General features: G+C 49.5%; 1 protein-coding gene across 1 annotated transcript in view; it reads left to right on the top strand.

Annotated features, from left to right (window-relative positions):
* The first annotated feature begins 10,385 nt into the window (after positions 1–10,385).
* epx (eosinophil peroxidase) overlaps positions 10,386–18,910 on the top strand; it is a 158,668-nt gene continuing 150,143 nt past the window's right edge. The window contains exon 1 of the mRNA XM_070898665.1: positions 10,386–10,482. Coding sequence (XP_070754766.1) covers positions 10,399–10,482 — 84 coding nt within the window. The 5' untranslated portion in view covers positions 10,386–10,398. The remainder of the gene's footprint in view (positions 10,483–18,910) is intronic.

Raw genomic sequence — 18,910 nt, 5'->3', positions numbered from 1 at the left:
CTCCCAGGGGATTTGCAAGATCTTGCGGAGACATCGTTGGTGGTATTTCTCCAGCGACTTGAGGTGTCTGCTGTACGTGGTCCACGTGTCTGAGCCATACTATTGGCTGCCCTTCCTTCATCTACCTACTCTGGAATTCCCTCCCACCTCCCAGCAGCTCACCACCTCTCTCTTCTCCTTTAAGGCCCCAATTAAAACCCACGTGTTCGACCAAGTTTTTGGTCACCCCTCTCAATATCTCCTTCTGAGACTCGGTGTCTACTTTTTGTCTCATTATACATCTGTGAAGTACCTTGGGGCGTTTTTCTATAAAATGCTAGTTGATGTTGTTTCACCTCATTGAGTGCAGCGGGCTGTGCAGCACACCATCAATCATAGACAATCCCTCGAACGAGGATGACTTGCTTCCACAGATGTTTCAATGAAGGACCTGATGTTCCAGTCCTGAACTCCAATTGAGGGGGTGGAAGATGCCTGTGCGTGGATTTTTTTAACGTGTGGTGACCATTGCACACCAACCACCACACGGGCTGGACAGAGCTAGGTCTTTATCCAGTGGCAAGGGTTGAACCGGGACGACTGGAGACCTGCTCTGCTGCACGGACCTAGTGCGCACACATATCGCAGTGTGGGTTGGCCCATGTTGCCCCTGGGCCCTCAGCTCTTCTGGGCCCCGTACTCTCATTCGCCGCACCTTCACCCACGATGTTCCAGGGCCCGCGCTCCAGCTCTATTGTGCGTCTGTATAAAACAATGAAAGTCCTGAATAGTGTGCACACGTCCTGTCCATAAAACTTTTCCTGCTGTCTTGACTGTTAATGGCACTTTTTTTGTCAACATTCTTAATTGCTATGTCAAAATTTCAACTTTGCTATGTCAACTGTCACGATGTAGTTTCAGTCTGTGGCCGATAGGTGGCACTGTGGCAAGTCTCTCTCCCACCTTGTGAAGAATAAAAACTTATTTTCGTCAAGTGGACATTGGCAGCGCCAAGGACAAGTTACTGGTGATGATATACAATTACCAGTACATTCCTAATGCTGGGGAGTTGGGGGGGGGGGGTGAGGGGGCGGAGAAATCACATCGCAAGACAAGAATAAACCTTGCCCTGATTGCTGTTTTGTGAAAGGCAACTGAATGATTTGCCAGTAATCAAAAATATCCTGCCGTCATTTTCAAATGCATGGAATCCCCAGAAACATCCCTCATCAGAAGGAGAAAAGGCATCTCCTTGACCTTCAATCTCTGATGAATTCTGACAGAAGTTATGTTCTCTATTTTGATAGAAACACTGGCTATCAATGCCCAAACCACACATTTAAATATTTAGAAGTAGAAATCTTTTTGAAGTTTGAATGAATGAGACTATTATTTCGGAGCAGTTGAGGCTTTGTTCTGCAGTAATGAGTTCTGCCAATACAACAACCCCGTCCAACAGATAAAAGGCGAACTGACCCTCGCTGAACAAACACGCAGGGATAAGTCAGACACACACACACACGCGCAGGTCTAGAATTCAACTGTGGCAGTGGCAGCCTGGACACAGGGCTGGGACATCAAGCTCCAACACGGGAAGTCCCAACACAACGCAAAGTTCCAGCTTCAACACGGGAAATCCCAACATAGGACTGGGAACATCAGCTTCACCAATGAGAACTCAGACACCAGAAGTTCAAGCTTGGAAATAGTGCTAAACAACTGAGAACGTCAGAATCCTGCACGGGAAAAATGGTAAGGAGGGAATCCTTTAACCTGATTATCATCAAGAAAGCTTCAAACAAACTATAGAGTAGCACTTCAAAAAGAAAAGAGTCAATTTTGCATTTAACGTAGGGATGGCTAAGAACATGGATTTGGGATTCACCTCTCATAGGCAAACTCTTTCCCAGTGTCTTGGTCGTTCATGGTTCCTTTGTCTCTCTGTCCCTGTCTATTTCTCTCTCTTCCCCCACCCTCCACAGACTAACCTCCCCGTTTGTTCGGGGTTTAGCTGAGACCCTGTCAGGTTGGGCTGGCCCTCTCGCGAGCTGCTCGCGCTCAGTCTATCTTTTTAGAAACATTGGGCTAGAAATTGCGTAGCGTCCCGTTTGGGGGCGATAACTTTTGAAGGAGCGCAAAAGTATCGGCGGGCGATAAAGGTTTTCTTGCTCCCGGGAACTTCCGCTTTCGCGTTCACTCCAAGAGGGAAGTGGAGCATTAAATCAAGCGCTTTCACATCTCTTGGAGAGCTAAAGGGAGTGAGGGGGCAGTAGCAGCAGAGTGCTGAGCAATGTTCAGGACAGCGCTGCCACCTTTGGAGGCTCCTTCCGTCGCTTAAAGGGAAGGGCCAATGATGGGTTCAATCAATTTTCATGCTGTTTTGGGCCACGGGACCTGCGTTAGGTGCGCAGCAGCCCCAAGCACGCCAAGCAAGTGCAGGGCTGAAGAATCTTGTGGTCAAAAGAAATCAGAAGGCACCAGACTGGGGAGAGTAATAAAGTTCACCCTACCTGATCGCTACTGCCTTTAATTACCGCTCCCCAAGGGGCTGGCCAAGGGTGACCAGGCCTCCTGCAGCTGCCGCTGTTGACGCCCGGCAATGCTGCAGGTTCGGGACCGAATATCGCATTCCGGGGCAGTAACGGGACGCTGCGCACCAGATGATGTCACGATCTACGGGGCGCAAGGGAGCGATGCGGTAAGTGTTAGCGCCAGCGCTAAACCGCCAGGGAAGTTCGCGGGTGTTGGTGAATTAGCCGTGACCAGTTAACGCCCTGTTACCGCCCCCCCCCCCCCCCGCAGACACTAACAGGAGGCGCATACCAGGCGAATTTCTACCCCATAGAGTTGCTGGGAATGTGGCTCTTCTGATCAAAATTCTTAAGTGGGTCTGGGTGTCCCCTCCCATTCCCTGTGCTGTGGTGGGTGACTTTCACACCAGAAAGTTCACTGCTGGACGAGGTTGTAGCAACTCTGTAAAAAGGGTTGCCATTATAGTGGGTACATGCTTAGAATGTTTATATCTTATTTGTCATTCTGTCTGTTATTTGGATTGTTACTTGTTACTTGCATTTTATATCTGTAAAATTTTCACAAATAAATATTTTTAAAATGAACGAATAGTACTGGTTGCTGCAATGTAAACATGGAGAATAAAAGAAGTTGGAAATTAACATTTGGGAATTGCTGCTAAATTGTAAGAATTATGGATCAGGGTTTAGTGTTTTTAGTTAGGGTTTTTAGGCATGATGTCTAATTTGGTGTTTCCAGTTGTCCTACAAAAAAACAACTGAACTAAAATGATCCAGCAAAGCTTAGCCACGAGCAGGAGCGAAGTAGAGCGCTGGTTAAGCATGACCGAACTCTTAGCTCATCTTAAAGCTAGACTCAATTTGATGTATTGTTAATAACTAATTTTGACACGACACTACATAGTGAAGGAGAATACGACTGTGAATCTAATCGTCACAAGCAGAGCAATAACTCGGTTTCACAATTACAACAAGTAGCTTGGCCCAGTCTAACATAACATAACTCGGCTCAGAATTAGAATATCACAGCTTCAACTCGGTTCAGCTTAATGTAGGATAACAGTAATTCACAACTTCAAGGATTGCAATACCTGCTTGGCCAAGTAGTCCTGTGCAGTTTATATGGTGAAGGAACAGTTGGTCTTCATACTGTTTCTGCTTAAATCCATATCACAGACAGCAACAAAAAATCATACCCTACACTGTACTGTTTTTGTAAAATTCTTGAATATGTTTATGCCTCTTGAACTATCCTATGTAAATCACTCAATTAAAAAGATCCAACCAGAGCTTGGTCATCGGCAGAAACTAAGCAGAGCATTGGTTAAGCTCTATTTGTCACTTCGTTGTCAATTAGAGATCAATAACTGAACTGGACACCATTTGATGCTCCTGGTGCAAACTGCCATAACCTCATTTGCTGTATTCACTGCTTTTTGTGTAGTCTTTTTATTAGGGATCTCAGTTATTAAAAAAACAATGCTTTCTTAAAGTAGCTAATTCAGTGCGCTCATCTAAGGTGCAATATGGAACAGTAAACTATCACTTATCTGTTAGTACTTTAGCTATGTGTGTTATATATGTGGACTTGTATTTACTCTGTACAGCCACCAGAGGGCTCATCCCCTGGAGTCCCAAGGGATCCCATAATCCCTTGGGAGCACAGGTATTTAAAAGGCTTCACAGGTTGGAGAGGCACTCTGGAGACCTGCAATAAAAGACTAAGGTAACACTTTACTTTGAACTCACAATGTTCAGTCTGACTCTTTCTCCATACATAACAACTGACGACAAGATACAGATAGCGAACCCAAAGATGCAGAGAACAGTGGGAATTCTGGAGAAATTTTCAGAGGGAGATGATTGGGAAACTTTTGTGGAGCGACTCGACCAATACTTGGTGTCCAACAAGCTATATGGGGAAGAGAGCGCTGCCAAACGAAGGGCGATCCTCCTCACCGTCTGTGGGGCACCAACGTATGGCCTCATGAAGAATCTGCTCACTCTAGCGAAACCCACGGAGAAATCGTACGCCGATTTGTACACACTGGTCCAAGATCATTTGAGCCTGAAGGAAAGCGTTCTGATGGCGAGGTACCGGTTCTACACCTACAAAAGGTCTGAAGGCCAGGAAGTGGTGAGTTATTTCGCCGAGCTAAGACGCCTTGCAGAACATTGCCAATTTGAAGCAACACTTGGAGCACATACTCAGAGACTTTTTCGTACTTGGCATTAGCCACGAAACCATACTTCGCAAACTTTTGACTGTAGAGACCCCAACCTGAGTAAGGTCATAGCAATAGCCCAGGCATTCATTGCCACCAGTGACAATATGAAGCAAATCTCTCAGCACACAAGTGCTGCTACAAGTACTGTGAACAAAGTGATGTTGTTTTCAAATCATAACGTACAGGGCAGGCCCCACATGCCTGCAGCTGCACGTCCGCAGATGACTCAGAGTCTACCATCAAGGGTGATGAATGCAAGGCCATTAACACCTTATTGGCGCTGCGGGGGTGATCATCATTTCCATTCATGCCGATTCAAAGAGTACGTTTGAAAGGGCTGTGGAGCAATGGGACATCTCTAACGAGTGTGCAGGCGAGCTGCTAAGCCTGTTAAATCTGCAAACCACCATGTTGCAGAGGAGGACAGATCCACGGAGGATCACGACGAACCAGAGTCTCAGAGAGAGGAGGCAGAGGTACATGGGGAGCACACATTCACCACGAATTGTCCCCTGATAATGCTGAATGTTGAATTAAATGGACGCACGGTGTCAATGGAGCTGGACACGGGTGCGAGCCAGTCCATCATGGGCAAAAAGACTTTCGAAAGGTTGTGGTGCAACAAGGCCTCAAGGTCAGTCTTAACTCCAGTTTGCACGAAACTAAAAACTTACACGAAAGAACTGATTCCTGTAATCGGCAGTGCTACCATAAAGGTCTCCTACGATGGAGCGGTGCACAAGCTGCCACTCTGGGTGGTACCGGGCGATGGTCCCACGCTGCGCGGCAGGAGCTGGCTGGGAAAGATACGCTGGAACTGGGATGACGTCCGAACGCTATCGCCCGCTAACGACACTTCGTGTGCCCAGGTCTTAAACAAATTTCCTTCGCTGTTCGAACCAGGCATCAGGAAATTCCAAGGAGGAAAAGTGCAGATCCACCTAATTCCGGGGGCGCGACCCATCCATCACAAGGCGAGAGCGGTACCGTACATGTTGAGAGAAAGGGTAGAGATTGAGCTAGACCGGCTACAACGAGAGGGCATCATTTCACCGATCGAGTTCAGCGAGTGGGCCAGTCCTATTGTCCCAGTCCTCACCGTCAGAATCTGTGGCAATTACAAAGTAATTATCAATCGTTTCTCCCTGCAGGACCAATACCCACTTCTAAAAGCCATCGACCTCTTTGCAATGCTGGCGGGAGGAAAGACATTCACGAAGCTGGATCTGACTTCAGCCTACATGACGCAGGAACTGGAGGAATCATCGAAGGCCCTCACCTGCATCAACATGCACAAGGGTCTTTTTGTTTATAACAGATACCCATTTGGAATCCGATCAGCGGCGGCGATATTCCAGAGAAACATGGAAAGTTTACTGAAGTCAGTCCCGTACACCGTGGTCTTCCATACAACATCTTGGTCACAGGTCGGGACACAGTCGAGCACCTGCAGAACCTGGAGGAGGTTCCTAGTCAACTCAACTGCATGGGGCTCAGGTTAAAGCGCTCGAAGTGCATTTTCCTGGCGCCTGAAGTGGAGTTCTTGGGAAGGAGGATTGCGGTGGACGGCATCAGGCCCATCAACGTGAAGACGGAAGCAATCGAGAACACACCGAGGCGCAGAACGTGACGGAGCTGCAGTCATTTCTGGGACTCTTGAACTACTTTGGTAACTTCTTACCGGGTCTCAGCACCCTGCTAGAACCACTACATGTCTTACTATGAAAAGGGGACGAATGGGTTTGGGGCAAAAGCCAAGAAAATGCCTTTGTAAAAGCGAGAAAATTGTTATGCTCAAACAAATTGCCTGTGTTGTATGATCCATGTAAGTGTTTGGTACTAACATGTGATGCGTCGTCATATGGCGTCGGGTGTGTATTGCAACAAGCTAATGATTTTGGGAAACTGCAACCGGTTGCTTCTGCATCCAGGGGTCTGTCGAAGGCTGAGAGAGCCTACAGCATGATTGAAAAAGAAGCGTTAGCGTGTGTCTATGGGGTAAAGAAAATGCATCAATACCTGTTTGGGCTAAAATTAGAATAGGAAACTGACCATAAGCCACTTATATCCCTGTTTTCCGAGAGTAAAGGGATAAATACCAACGCATCGGCCCACATCCAGAGATGGACGCTCACGTTGTCCGCATACAACTACGCCATCCGCCACAGGCCAGGCACAGAAAACTGCGCCGATGCTCTCAGGTCTGCATAGTCGATGTGTACCCTAGACCACGGTTTGGAGGGCCAAGACTTAGTGGCGCCTCCCTGGGTACATTGCTTAACTGCGAGCATGTATTACATCTGTGAACGCAGGACTCTAAGTCCGCATCGATACCGGGCCACCACGGGGGTGGAAATGGCGCAGCCCGCAGATCTAGCCATGGTTATGGAAGCATTTGAGAGTGAGAAATCACCCGTCACTGCCCGGCAGATCAAAACCTGGACAAGCCAGGACCCCTTATTATCTCTAGTCAAAAGCCGCGTGCTTCACGAGAGCTGGTCCAGTGTCCCAGTGGAAATGCAGGAAGAGATAAAGCTGTTCCAGCAGCGCAAAAATGAAATGTCTATACAGGCAGACTGCCTTCTGTGGGACAATCGAGTAGTGGTCCCCAAGAAGGGCAGAGATACCTTCATCAATGACCTCCACAGTACCCACCCAGGCATCGTAATGATGAAAGCGATAGCCCAATCCCACGTGTGGTGGCCCGGCATCGATGCAGACTTAGAGTCCTGCGTTCACAGATGTAATACATGCTCGCAGTTAAGCAATGTACCCAGGGAGGCGCCACTAAGTCTTGGCCCTCCAAACCATGGTCTAGGGTACACATCGACTATGCAGACCCGTTCTTGGGTAAAATGTTCCTTGTGGTTGTAGACGCGTACTCCAAGTGGATTGAATGTGAGATAATGTCGGCTAGCACGTCCGCTGCCACTACTGAAAGCCTGCGGGCCATGTTTGCCACACACGGCTTACCCGATGTCCTGGTGAGTGACAACAGGCCATGTTTTACCAGTGCTGAGTTCAAAGAACTCATGACCCATAACGGGATCAAACATGTCACATCTGCCCCGTTCAAACCAGCGTCCAATGGTCAGGCAGAGAGAGCAGTGCAAACCATCAAGCAAGGCTTGAAGAGGGTAACTGAAGGCTCACTGCAGATTCGCCTATCCTGAGTCCTGCTTAGCTACCGCATGAGACCTCACTCACTCACTGGGATCCCACCTGCTGATGAAAAGAGCATTTAAGACAAGGCTCTCGTTAGTTCACCCTGATCTACATGAACAGGTAGAGAGCAGGCAGCTTCAACAAAGTGCATACCACGATAGCGCAAATGTGTCACGTGAGATTGAAATCAATGATCCTGTATTTGTTTTAAATTATGGACAAGGTCCCAAGTGGCTTCCCAGCACTGTCGTGGCCAAAGAGGCGAGCAGTGTATTTCGGGTCAAACTTTCAAATGGACTCATTCGCCGGAAACACTTGGACCAAATCAAACTCAGATTCACGGACTATCCTGAGCAACCCATCTTGGACCCTAGCTTTTTTGATCCCCCAACACACACACCAGTGGAAACTGGCACCACGGTTGACCACGAAGCAGAACCCATCATCCACAGCAGCCTTGCAGGGCCCAACACACCAGGCAGCCCAGCGAGGGCCCAACAAATGATTCAACAACACTAGCATTTGCACCGAGACGATCAACCAGGGCAAGAAGGGCCCCAGATCGACTCACATTGTAAATAGTTACACTATTGACTTGGGGGGGGGGGGGGGGGTTGTTATATATGTGGACTTGTATTTACTCTGTACAGCCACCAGAGGGCTCAACCCCTGGAGTCCCAAGGGATCCCATAAACCCTTGGGAGCACAGGTATTTAAAGAGGCTTCACAGGTTGGAGAGGCACTCTGGAGACCTGCAAAAAAAGACTAAGGTCACACTTTTCTTTGAGCTCACAGTGTTCAGTCTGACTCTTTCTCCATACACAACAATGTGCACATTAGATTTCCGCAATCATTCACCCTTTCCTTGGTGAAGCATCATCAATTGTATTATTTATCATACTTTGACTTGACTGCTGAGCATCCCTTTCACCCTAACTCCACGGAGTTAGGCATCTCTTTAGACTTTCCTCTGTCAGCGACTTTCTCACCTAAATACGATCTGCCCCAAGAATATAGTATTCATATTGACTTGTTCGGTACTTGAATGACTCACACTGCTGGTTCCTAATTTAATCTCAGTTACTATTGTTATGTGAGCAGCTATCTCTCCCATCACGATGGGTTTGGTAACTGTTTGGTCAGAGGGTGGTGAATCTTTGGAATTCTCTACCCCAGAGAGCTGTGGAGGCTGGGTCATTGAATGTCTTCAAGGCGCAGATAAACAGATTTTTGAACTACAGGGGAGTCAAGGGTTATGGGGAGCAAGCAGGGAAGTGGAGTTGAGGCCAAGATCAGATCAGCCGCGATCTTATTGAATGGCGGAGCAAGCTCGAGAGGTCAAATGGCCGACTCCTGCTCCTATTTCTTATGTTCTTCTGTCCCCCATCCATCTGTAATGATTAAGGTGTTTTGTTAAAATACACACATCAGCTGGTGAGCTTCTTCTATAAAGTGAATTTTTTGATGAATCAGACATGTTTGGATGCAGGAAGAATGTTCCCGATGTTGGGGAAGTCCAGAACCAGGGGTCACTGTCCAAGGATAAGGGGCAAGCCATTTAGGACCGAGATGAGGAGAAATTTTTTCACTCAGAGAATTGTGAACCTGTGAAATTTTCTACCACAGAAAGTTGTTGAGGCCAGTTCGTTAGATATATTCAAAAGGGAGTTAGATGTGGCCCTTACGGCTAAAGGGATCAAGGAGTATGGAGGGAAAGCAGAAATGGGGTACTGAAGTTGCATCTTCAGCCATGATCATATTGAATGGTGGTGCAGGTTCAAAGGGCCGAATGGCCTACTCCTGCACCTATTTTCTATGTTTCTGTTTCTATGTTTCCTGCACTTGTTTGTTACAAGCTGGAAAACAGCTCAAGGAATTTCCCCTTATTTGGAACACGTTTTTATTGAACTTCCACAAATTCATGAGAAAGACTCTTAAGAAAACTCCCTCTCACATATTCCAGCAGCCTTTCTTGTAAAGTATCTGTGATGGGGCTTCTGGCTAAAGGTGTTCGGTTCCGTGTTACTTTGTAATGGTTGCTGTCGCAATTACCTCTGTTCCTCCTGGCCCACAGTGTAAATGGTGAATATTTCCTTCATATTTGCTTCTGGCTACGCTGTCAGCAGGTGTCACTCTATCTGATGGGTATCTTAATTCCTCATCTTTACATTCAAAATCATTTATATTTTTGAAGCTTCTTTTCTCTGTTCACTTGATTTTTTTCTCTCTCAAATTTTGCATTTTTAAAATTTCATTCCACTTTGGTGAAGTATCCTGCTCACTGACCTACTTTGTCTGACTTCCTGTTCAAATTGCCCCTTGCCTATTCATATTCTGACTTGCAATTTTAACTTTATTTCCTTATTGGAACTATCAGCGTGTGCAAATCCTCTGTGTTCATTCTGCTTTACTTTTTTGCTAATTGCTGTTTAATACCTTTGGTCTGTCTCTTCTGGCTTGTCACTTGTTTTGGAGGTGTAACAAGAGAGGACGCAATGGACAGATGTTATGAATTAGCGCGCACAGTGGAGAGCTTCGTGCGACGGGACCATCTATCGGGAATTCAGATGGAGAACCGTGTAAGTGTGCTCATCTGCCCGAATTTGTAAACGCTGTGTCAATAGCTTCCACCGCTCATCTTTTAACTTCCAGACTTCTTTGATAGTACCATGATGTATATTTATGAATTTTAATGATCTAAGTTGCGCCAGTCGTTAACCGTTCGCTACACGTGTTTCCATTTATTGTAGGAACATGAAGCAAATTTCAGGAGATAATACAGTGATTCCTGTCAACGTAAAGCGTTGCACCAGTGGGAGTTGTGGGGGGGGGGGGGGGGCTAGTTGGGTGATGGGGGGCACTAGGAGTAGTTGGGTGATGGGGGGGTGGGGCACTAGGGGCAGTTGGGTGAATGGGGGTGCCCAGGGGTAGTCGGCTGATTGGGGGGCACCAGGGGTAGTTGGGTGATTGGGGGGGCTAGGTGTAGTTGGATGATTGGGGGTACTAGGGGTAGTCGGGTGATTGGGGGGGCTAGGAGTAGTTGTGTGATGGAGGGGCACTAGGGGTAGTTGGGTGATGGGGGGCACTAGGGGTCGTTGGGTGATTTGGGGGGCACTAGGGGTAGTCGGTTGATTGGTGGGGCAGGGGTAGTTGGGTGATGGGGGGCACTAGTGGTAGTTGGGTGATTGGGGGGGCAGGTTAGTTGGGTGATTGGGGGGCACGAGAGGTAGTTGGGTGATTGGGGGGCACTAGGGGTAGTTGGGTGATTGGTGGGGCAGGGGTAGTTGGGTGATGGGGGCACTAGTGGTAGTTGGGTAATTGGGGGGCAGGTTAGTTGGGTGATTGGGGGGCACGAGGGGTAGTTGGGTGATTGGGGGCGGGGGAGTTGGGTGATGGAAGGTCACTAGGGGTAGTTGGGTGATTGGGGGGGCAGGTTAGTTGGGTGATTGGGGGCACGAGGGGTAGTTGGATGATTGGCAAGGCACTAGGGGTAGTTGGGTGATGGGGGCACTAGGGGTAGTTGGGTGATGGGGGCACTAGGGGTAGTTGGGTGATGGGGGCACTAGGGGTAGTTGGGTGATTTGGGGGGGCTAGCTGTAGTCAGGTGATTGGGGGGGCTAGGAGTAGTTGGGTGATTTTGGGGGGCTAGGTTAGTCGGGTGATTGGGGGGGCACTAGGGGTAGTTGGGTGATTGGCAAGGCACTAGGGGTAGTTGGGTGATGGGGGCACTAGGGGTAGTTGGGTGATTGGTGGGGGACTGGGGTAGTTGGGTAATGGGGGGCAGGGGTAGTTGGGTGATGGGGGCACTAGGGATAGTTTGGTGATTGGGGGGCACTAGGGATAGTTTGGTGATTGGGGGGCATTAGGGGTCATTGGGTGATTGGGGGGGCACTAGGGGTAGTTGGGTGATGGGGGCACTAGGGGTAGTTGGGTGATTGGGGGGCTAGGGGTAGTTGAGTGATTGGGGGGGCACTAGGGGTAGCTGGGTGACTGGGGGGCTAGGAGTAGATGGGTGATGGAGGGCTCTGGTGGTAGTTGGTGATGGGGTGCACTAACGGTAGTTGGGTGATGAGGGGTACTCGGGGTAGTTGGGTGATATGGCAGGGGGATGGGAACCAATGCAGGGAGACAGAGGGAAACAAAAAGGAGACAAAAGCAAAAGACAGAAAGGAGAAGAGTAAAAGTGGAGGGCAGAGAAACCCAAAACAAAAAACAAAAAGGGCCATTGAATATAAAGGGGCTGCAGGAGGGGTCAAAACTAAAAATCATGGTTTAAAAACTAGGATTAAAACACTCTACCTAAATGCACGCAGCATTAGAAATAAAGTAAATTAATTGACAGCTCAAATCATTACAAATGGGTATGATTTGGTGGCCATTACAGAAACATGGTTGCAGGGGGGCCAAGACTGGGAATTAAACATACAGGGGTATCTGACAATTCGGAAAGATAGACAAGAAGGGAAAGGAGGTGGGGTAGCTCTGTTAATAAAGGATGATATCAGGGCAGTTGTGAGAGACGATATTGGCTCTAATGAACAAAATGTTGAATCATTGTGGGTGGAGATTAGAGATAGTAAGGGGAAAAAGTCACTGGTGGGCGTAGTTTATAGGCTCCCAATTAATAACTTCACGGTGGGCCGGGCAATAATCAAGGGAATAATGGAGGCATGTGAAAAAGGAACGGCAGTAGTCATGGGGGATTTTAACCTACATATCGATTGGTCAACTCAAATCGCACGGGGTAACCTGGAGGAGGAATTCATAGAATGCATACGGGATTGTTTCTTAGAACAGTATGTAACAGAACCTAAAAGGGAGCAAGCTATCTTAGATCTGGTCCTGTGTAATGAGACAGGAAAAATAAGCGATCTCCTAGAAAAAGATCCTCTCGGAATGAATGATCACAGTATGGTTGAATTTGTAATACAGATTGAGGGTGAGGAAGTTGTGTCAGAAACGAGCATACTATGCTTAAACAAAGGGGACTACAGTGGAATGAGGGCAGAGTTGGCTAAAGTAGACTGGAAACACAGACTAAACGGTGGCACAATTGAGGAACAGTGGAGGACTTTTAAGGAGCTCTTTCATGGTGCGCAACAAAAATATATTCCAGTGAAAAAGAAGGGCGCTAAGAGAAGGGATAACTAGCCGTGGATAACCAAGGAAATAAAGGAGAGTATCAAATCAAAGACCAATGCGTATAAGGTGGCCAAGGTTAGTGGGGAACTAGAGGATTCGGAAAATGTTAAACAACAGCAAAGAATGACTAAAAAAGCAATAAAGAAAGGAAAGATAGATTAAAAAGGTAAACTTGCGCAAAACATAAAAACTGATAGTAAAAGCTTTTACAGATATATAAAACGGAAAAGAGTGACTAAAGTAAATGTTGGTCCCTTAGAAGATGAGAAGGGGGATTTAATAATGGGAAATGTCGAAATGGCTGAGACCTTAAACAATTATTTTGCTTCGGTCTTGTGGAAGACACAAAAACCATGCCAAAAATTGCTGGTCACAGGAATGTGGGAAGGGAGGACCTTGAGACAATCACTACCACTAGGGGGGTAGTGCTGGACAGGCTAATGGGACTCAAGGTAGACAAGTCCCCTGGTCCTGATGAAATGCATCCCAGGGTATTAAAAGAGATGGCGGAAGTTATAGCAGATGCATTCGTTATAATCTACCAAAATTCTCTGGACTCTGGGGAGATACCAGCGGATTGGAAAGCAGCTAATGTAATGCCTCTGTTTAAAAAAGGGAGCAGACAAAAGGCAGGTAACTATAGGCCGGTTAGTTTAACATCTGTAGTGGGGAAAATGCTTGAAACTATCATTAAGGAAGAAATAGCGGGACATCTAGATAGGAATAGTGCAATCAAGCAGACGCAGCATGGATTCATGAAGGGGAAATCATGTTTAACTAATTTACTGGAATTCTTTGAGGATATAACGAGCATGGTGGATAGAGGTGTACCGATGGATGTGGTGTATTTAGATTTCCAAAAGGCATTCAATAAGGTGCCACACAAAAGGTTACTGCAGAAGATAGATGTACGCGGAGTCAGAGGAAATGTATTAGCATGGATAGAGAATTGGCTGGCGAACAGAAAGCAGAGAGTCGGGATAAATGGGTCCTTTTCGGGTTGGAAATCGGTGGTTAATGGTGTGCCACAGGGATCGGTGCTGGGACCACAACTGTTTACAGTTTACATAGATGACCTGGAAGAGGGGACAGAGTGTAGTGTAACAAAATTTGCAGATGACACTAAGATTAGTGGGAAAGCGGGTTGTGTAGAGGACACAGAGAGGCTGCAAAGAGATTTGGATAGGTTAAGCGAATGGGCTAAGGTTTGGCAGATGGAATACAATGTCGGAAAGTGTGAGGTCATCCACCTTGGGGACAAAAACAGTAATAGGGAATATTATTTGAATGGGGAGAAATTACAACATGCTGAGGTGCAGAGGGACCTGGGGGTCCTTGTGCATGAATCCCAAAAAATTAGTTTGCAGGTGCAGCAGGTAATCAGGAAGGCGAATGGAATGTTGGCCTTCATTGCGAAAGGGATGGAGTACAAAAGCAGGGAGGTCCTGCTGCAACTGTACAGGGTATTGGTGAGGCCGCACCTGGAGTACTGCATGCAGTTTTGGTCACCTTACTTAAGGAAGGATATACTAGCTTTGGAGGGGGTACAGAGACGATTCACTAGGCTGATTCCGGAGAGGAGTGGGTTACCTTATGATGATAGATTGAGTAGACTGGGTCTTTACTCGTTGGAGTTCAGAAGGATGAGGGGTGATCTTATAGAAACATTTAAAATCATGAAAGGGATAGACAAGATAGAGGCAGAGAGGTTGTTTCCACTGGTAGGGGAGACGAGAACTAGGGGGCACAGCCTCAAGATACGGAGGAGCCAATTTAAAACCAAGTTGAGAAGGAATTTCTTCTCTCAGAGGGTTGTGAATCTGTGGAATTCTCTGCCCAAGGAAGCAGTTGAGGCTAGCTCATTGAATGTATTCAAGTCACAGATAGATAGATTTTTAACCAATAAGAGAATTAAGGGTTACGGGGAGAGGGCGGGTAGATGGAGCTGAGTCCACGGCCAGATCAGCCATGATCTTATTGAATGACGGAGCAGGCTCGAGGGGCTAGATGGCCTACTCCTGTTCCTAATTCTTATGTTCTTATGTTCTTATGTGATGTGGGGCACTAAGGGTAGTTGGGTGATGGGGGGGCTAGAGGTAGTTGGGTGATGAGGGGGCGGGGGAGTTGGGTGATGGAGGGTCACTAGGGGTAGTTGGGTGATGTGGGGCACTGGGTAGTTGGGTGATGGGGGCAAGGGGTAGTTGGGTGATGGGGGCACTAGGGGTAGTTGGTAATGGGGGCACTAAGGATAGTTGGGTGATGGGGGGCACTAGGGGTAGTTGGGTGATGGGGGCACTAGGGGTAATTGGGCGATTGGGGGCGGGGGTAGTTGGGTGATGGGGGCACTAGGGTTGTTGGGTGATGGGGCACTGGGTAGTTGGGTGGTGGGGGGCACAAGGGGAGTTGGGTGATGAGGGGCTAGGAGTAGATGGGTGATGGGGGGGCACTAGGGGTAGTTGGGTGATGAGGGGCTAGGAGTTGATGGGTGATGGGGGGGCACTAGTGGTAGTTGGGTGATTGGGGGCACTAGGGGTAGTTGGATGATGGGAGGGCTAGGGGTAGTTGGGTGATGGGGGCTAGGGGTAGTTGGGTAATTGGGGGGCAGGGGTAGTTGGGTGATTGGGTAGGGGCAGGGGTAGTTGGGTAATTGGGGGGGCACTAGGGGTAGTTAGGTAATGGGGGGCTAGGAGTAAGTGGGTGACGGGGGGGCACGAGGGGTCGTTGGATGATATGGGGGCCCTATGTGTAGTTCAGTGATTGGGGGGGCAGGGGTAGTTGGGTGATTGGGGGCACTTGGGATGGTTGGGTGATTGGAGGGCAGGGGTATTTGAGTGATGGGGGCACTAGGGGTAGTTCGGTGATGGGGGCACTGTGTAGTTGGGTGATGGGAGGCACTCGGGGTTGTTGGATGATGGTGAGCACTAGGGGTAGTTTAGTGATGGGGCCTAGGGGTAGTTGGGTGATGGGGAGCACTAGGGGTAGTTGGGTGATGGGGGCACTAGGGGTAGTTGGGTGATGGGGGCACTAGGGGTTGTATAGTGATGGGGGCACTTGGGGTAGTTGGGTGATGGGGGCAGGGGTAGATGGGTGATTGGGGGGGCCAGTTGGGTGATGGGGGGCTAGGGGTAGTTGGGTGATGAGGTGGCACTAAGGGTAGTTGGGTGATTGGGGGCACACTAGGGGTAGTTGGGTGATGGGGGCAATAGGGGTAGTTGGGTCATGGGGTGCACTAGGGGTAGTTGAGTGATGAGGTGGCACTAAGGGTAGTTAGGTGATTGGGGGCACACTAGGGGTAGTTGGGTGATGGGGGCAATAGGGGTAGTTGGGTGATTTGGGGAAGGAGTCGTTGGGTGATGGGAGGCACTCGGGGTTGTTGGATGATGGTGAGCACTAGGGGTAGTTTAGTGATGGGGCCTAGGGGTAGTTGGGTGATGGGGAGCACTAGGGGTAGTTGGGTGATGGGGGCACTAGGGGTAGTTGGGTGATGGGGGCACTAGGGGTTGTATAGTGATGGGGGCACTTGGGGTAGTTGGGTGATGGGGGCAGGGGTAGATGGGTGATTGGGGGGGCCAGTTGGGTGATGGGGGGCTAGGGGTAGTTGGGTGATGAGGTGGCACTAAGGGTAGTTGGGTGATTGGGGGCACACTAGGGGTAGTTGGGTGATGGGGGCAATAGGGGTAGTTGGGTCATGGGGTGCACTAGGGGTAGTTGAGTGATGAGGTGGCACTAAGGGTAGTTAGGTGATTGGGGGCACACTAGGGGTAGTTGGGTGATGGGGGCAATAGGGGTAGTTGGGTGATTTGGGGAAGGAGTCGTTGGGTGATGGGGGCACTAGGGGTAGTTTGGTGATTGGGGGTCACTAGGGGTAGTTGGGTGATGGGGGCACTGGGTCGTTGGGTGATGGGGGCACTAGGGGTAGTTTGGTGATTGGGGGTCACTAGGGGTAGTTGGGTGATGGGGGCACTAGGGGTAGTTGGGTGATGGGATCACCAGGGGTAGATGAGTGATGAGGGGCAGTAGGGGTAGTTGGGTGATGGCGGGTACTAGGGGTAGTTGGGTGATTGGGGGGCACTAGGGGTAGTTGCGTGTTGGGGGGCTAGCGGTTGTTGGATGATGGGGGGGCTAGGGGTAGTTGGGTGATTGGGGGCCCTCGTGCTAGTTGGGTAATGGGGGTACTAGGGATAGTTTGGTGATGTGGGCACTAGGGGTAGTTGGGTGATGGGGCACCAGGGGTAGTTGAGTGATGGGGCCACTAGGGGTAGTTGGTAATGGGGCACTATGGGTAATTGGGTGATGGTGGGCACTAGGGGTAGTTGGGTGATGGGGGGCACTCGGGGTAGTTGGGCGATTGGGGGCGGGGGTAGTTGGGTGATGGGGCACTGGGTAGTTGGGTGGTGGGGGGCACTAGGGATAGTTGGGTGATTGGGGGGCTAGGAGTAGATGTGTGATGGGGTACTAGGCATAGTTGGGTGATTGGGGAGGCGTGAGTAGTTGGGTAATTGGGGGTGCACGAGGGGTAGTTGGGTGATTGGGGGCGCAGAGGTAGTTGGGTGATTGGCAAGGCACTAGGGGTAGTTGGGTGATGGGGGCACTAGGGGTAGTTGGGCGATTGGGGACGGGGGTAGTTGGGTGATGGGGCACTGGGTAGTTGGGTGGTGGGGGGCACTAGGGGTGGTTCGGTGATGAGGGGCTAGGAGTAGATGGGTGATTGGGGGCACTAGTGTTAGTTGGGTGAAGGGGCACTGGGTAGTTGGGTGGTGGGGAGCACTAGGGGTAGTTGGGTGATGGGGGCACTAGGGGTAGTTGGGTGATGAGGGGCTAGGAGTAGATGGGTGATTGGGGGGCACTAGTGTTAGTTGGGTGATTGGAATGGGCACTAGGGGTAGTTGGGTGATGGGAGGGCTAGGAGTAGTTGGGTGATGGGGGCTAAATGTAGTTGGGTAATTGGGGGGCAGGGGTAGTTGGGTGATTGGGTAGGGGCAGGGGTAGTTGGGTAATTTGGGGGGCACTAGGGGGAGTTAGGTGATGGGGGCTAGGAGTAAGTGGGTGACGGGGGGCACGAAGGGTCGCTGGATGATATGGGGGCCCTATGTGTAGTTCAGTGATTGGGGGGAGAGGGGTAGTTGGGTGATTGGGGGTTCACTAGGAGTAGTTGGGTGATGGGGGCACTAGGGGTGCTTGGGTGATTGGGGGCACTAGGGGTAGTTGGGTGATTGGAGGGCAGGGTTATTTGAATGATGGGGGCACTAGGGGTAGTTGGGTGATGGGGGCACTGTGTAGTTGGGTGATGGGAGGCACTCGGGGTTGTTGGATGATGGTGAGCACTAGGGGTAGTTTAGTGATGGGGCCTAGCGGTAGTTGGGTGATGCTGGGCACTAGAGATAGTTGGGTGATGGGGGGCACTAAGGGTAGTTGGGTGATGGGGCACTAGGGGTAGTTGGGTGATGGGGGCACCAAGGGTTGTATGGTGATGGGGGCAATTGTGGTAGTTGAGTGATGAGGTGGCACTAAGGGTAGTTGGGTGATTGGGGGGGCACTAGGGGTAGTTGGGTGATGGGGGCAATAGGGGTAGTTGGGTGATTTGGGGAAGGAGTCGTTGGGTGATGGGGGCACTAGGGGTAGTTTGGTGATTGGGGGTCACTAGGGGTAGTTGGGTGATGGGGGCACTGGGTCGTTGGGTGATGGGGGCACTAGGGGTAGTTTGGTGATTGGGGGTCACTAGGGGTAGTTGGGTGATGGGGGCACTAGGGGTAGTTGGGTGATGGGATCACCAGGGGTAGATGAGTGATGAGGGGCAGTAGGGGTAGTTGGGTGATGGCGGGTACTAGGGGTAGTTGGGTGATTGGGGGGCACTAGGGGTAGTTG

This window comes from Pristiophorus japonicus, chromosome 14, assembly GCF_044704955.1.
Source record: "Pristiophorus japonicus isolate sPriJap1 chromosome 14, sPriJap1.hap1, whole genome shotgun sequence".
In the NCBI taxonomy this organism is placed as follows: domain Eukaryota; kingdom Metazoa; phylum Chordata; class Chondrichthyes; family Pristiophoridae; genus Pristiophorus; species Pristiophorus japonicus.
This window is presented reverse-complemented; position numbering and strand designations above follow the sequence as displayed.